The following is a 3,074-nucleotide window of genomic DNA, read 5'->3' as shown; positions in this document are numbered from 1 at the left end:
AAACTGAGGCCAAGAAACCAGATTGAGACTGGTGTTCTCTATCTGCCAAGGAATAGGAAGTTGATATAAGGGGAGGAAACAGGTGGCTCAAATCAAAGTACCTGCTTGATCAACAGTGCTCAGACATGAATTATCCTAGGTAAGATGAAATTGTCAAAACTGTGAAAAAAAAAATTGAAGAATTATCTCCAGCACCCTAACAACCCTGCACCTGAATTTACTTCTTCACAAAATAAATATGGCTAATAAAGGCAATCTAGAAATTTCCAATTAAAAAGCATCAAAGCTACTGTTCAATTCTACAGTGATGAGTATACCACAGTAGAAGCAGTTAATAGCTAAGTAAAAAATTAACAACCCAAGGAAAAAGAGCAAACAGAAAAAAGCTGCAGTTCTGAGAGTTAGCAGTGGAGTCGCTATGGAATCAGGATTAGAACTGGATTAGAATATACAGGCAATGGGAAAATAACAAAAGTCAATATGTAATGTTAGATATTGGATGGATTGGAGTATAGGCATAGGGAGTATATTTGTGAGGATACAGTGCTCTCTAGAAGTGATTCCAGGAACTGAAACCAATGTACAAGACTTTCCTAAAGTTTTTAATTAAAACTTTCTATGTGTGTGTCTTTGTGCACATATGTAACTTTTCCTTTTACCAGCTCAAGTAACAACCTTCATTGCCTCACTGGAAATATCACCTCAGGGGCAAAAAAATGTTCAGCTCGATGTGAAAAAAAATTGTAATTTATTTCTGGTCTAAAAATTACTGTTTTAAAGGAGATAACTAACTTATTCCACTATATTAAAGTGACTTTATTCTGCTTTCATATGCACAGGAGTCACGTCATTGTTTAAAATGGTTCAGGGACTATACTAAATTAATTTGGTTTTAAATGATGGCGTTAAAAAATAAAACTCTTTGATAAGCTCGGGGGAAGTTACTGTCTTCTTCCCACTCCAAAAATTCAGCTGGAATTGACTTAGCAACCAAAATGCCTGTGGATAAGACTGCCCCAAGTCACTTCCTTTTTGAAGTATAATTCATGTCCTGACAATTTCCTACCTTCAATCCCATCTTCCTCTGAGACCCCTCACATTAGCACCCCATGAACCCTTGGATTGGAGCAGCTGGAACATAGCCTGGCGGATTGTCTTGGTCTTCAAGCTGTAAATGATAGGATTCAGCACAGGTGGTAAGAGCAGATAAATATTGGCCAAAGTGCTACAGAGCACCCTTGGTGTGGACTGGAAGAGGCGATGTGCCAAAGACAGGCTGATCATTGGTACATAGAAAACAGTGACCGCGCAGATGTGACAGACACAAGTGCTGAGAGCTTTTTGTTGCTTCTTTGGGGCCACAATGCTCAGAACAGTACGGAGAATCAGGACATAGGAGAAAAGAATAAACAATAAGTCAGTGCCATTCAGGTAGAGCTGAAGAAACAATCCCCAAAAACTGCTGATCCAAGGCTTGGAATATGTGTATTTGATCACGTCGGGGTGGTAGCAAAATGGATGGGAAAGCTCTTGACCTCCATGAAAAGACGCAGCGTTTATGGCTACAGCAACAGGAAGTAAGAAAACTACTGGTCGGAAACAGATGACCAGTCCTATCACCAGGATCATCCTGTCTGTGAGGATAGTAGCATAGGTCAGTGGGTTACAGATAGCCAGGAGGCGGTCAAAGGCCATGGCTACCAGCACCGAGGACTCTAGCAAGGAGAAAGCATGCACAAAGAACATCTGAATGAAGCAAGCTTTAAAGCTGATCTCCCGGGCGTGAAACCAGAGAACACCAAGCACAGTGGGAAGGGTCGTGATGGTCAGACATAGATCAACAGCTGCCAGCATGGAGAGGAAACAATACATGGGCTTGTGGAGTCTCCGCTTAGTAATGACGACAAGAAAGATCATACTGTTTCCCAAGAGGGCAATGGTATAGAGACAGCAGACTGGAATGGAGATCCAGACATGAACACATTCCAGCCCAGGGTATGCAGTGAGGAGGAATTTTGAGGAAGACGAAGTGGTGTTATTGAATATTGCCATGGTGGGTTGAGGACACTGAACTATGAGGAAAGAAAAATAATTAAGATTCTTTGTACATGTCATACATTTTATTAGTCATTTTATATACAATTTTAAATTTATGGTAGACATTTTTCATCTGTTCTAAAGAAAGGAAATGGACACAGTAATGTTAAATAGTATATGCAGGCTAAAATAGTTAAATACAGATTCAAATTCAAAACCAAATTTACTAACTCCAAAGTCTATTATTTTTTACTGAACTTTAGATGATCTGAGAGGCCAGGCTAATGAGACAAATTTGGATGACTGAATGTTGTAATTTCCTTCTTTTAAAATATAAAAATTTTTAACATTCTTTTATATTTGTGTATAATCTACAGGAGGGATAGAGATGAGAAATACGCAAATAGAGAGCTATATTCTCATGACTCATCTAAAGAATGTTTGTGGAGTCCAAGTGTTTTTGAAACTATGTGTAAAAGTCTACATATGTTGGTATTGGTTTTATCTTCATGCTGACGAATGCAGAGGGGTGTTTGGGGTGAAAAAGTAAATGAGAGAAGAGATGTTTGTAAAGCAGATACCAGTTATCCTCAATTCTTTGAATGATATCTCATAAAGACAAAAAAGAAATGACACTGGATAATGTGAGTGGGGTAAAAGGAGAGGAGACAGTGGCTCCGTTTGCTGCTGGGGAAATTTTTCTGTGTAATGGAGACAGAAAAAGAAGGAGAGGGCTTTCTCTCTGTGAGCTCATACACTCTGAAGCCAGTGGTAGGTCCAAGTTCAGTGCCTAAGTTTATCAAATTTTTCTCAACATTGCCAGCTAACCAGAACAATATGTTAGTGCTTTCTCTCTTCAGGTACAAGCCTCCATCTGACTGGCCAGGAAGAAGATAGCACCTGCCCATTCATATACAGAAGGCCAGGTGAAATTGTTTGAATAACACTCACTGCACTCAATAACTGAGTGACCCAAAGGTCAACATCCAGATTTTCTGGGCTCAGTAATGTTACAGACCCATCCTCCTCATTTACGA

General features: G+C 39.5%; 1 protein-coding gene across 1 annotated transcript; it reads right to left on the bottom strand.

Annotated features, from left to right (window-relative positions):
* Positions 1 to 882: 882 nt before the first annotated feature.
* Positions 883 to 2,244, bottom strand: LOC116525286 (olfactory receptor 51T1). The gene has a single exon (XM_032241087.1). The coding sequence runs from the start codon at positions 2,113 to 2,115 to the stop codon at positions 1,069 to 1,071; it is 1,047 nt and encodes a 348-aa protein (XP_032096978.1). The 5' UTR covers positions 2,116 to 2,244; the 3' UTR covers positions 883 to 1,068.
* Positions 2,245 to 3,074: the final 830 nt, after the last annotated feature.

The sequence above is a fragment of the Sapajus apella genome, unplaced genomic scaffold (genome assembly GCF_009761245.1).
Source record: "Sapajus apella isolate SASKATOON/1434 unplaced genomic scaffold, GSC_monkey_1.0 scaffold47, whole genome shotgun sequence".
In the NCBI taxonomy this organism is placed as follows: domain Eukaryota; kingdom Metazoa; phylum Chordata; class Mammalia; order Primates; family Cebidae; genus Sapajus; species Sapajus apella.
The sequence above is the reverse complement of the archived record's forward strand: the minus strand, read 5'-3'. Positions and strand labels throughout refer to the sequence as shown.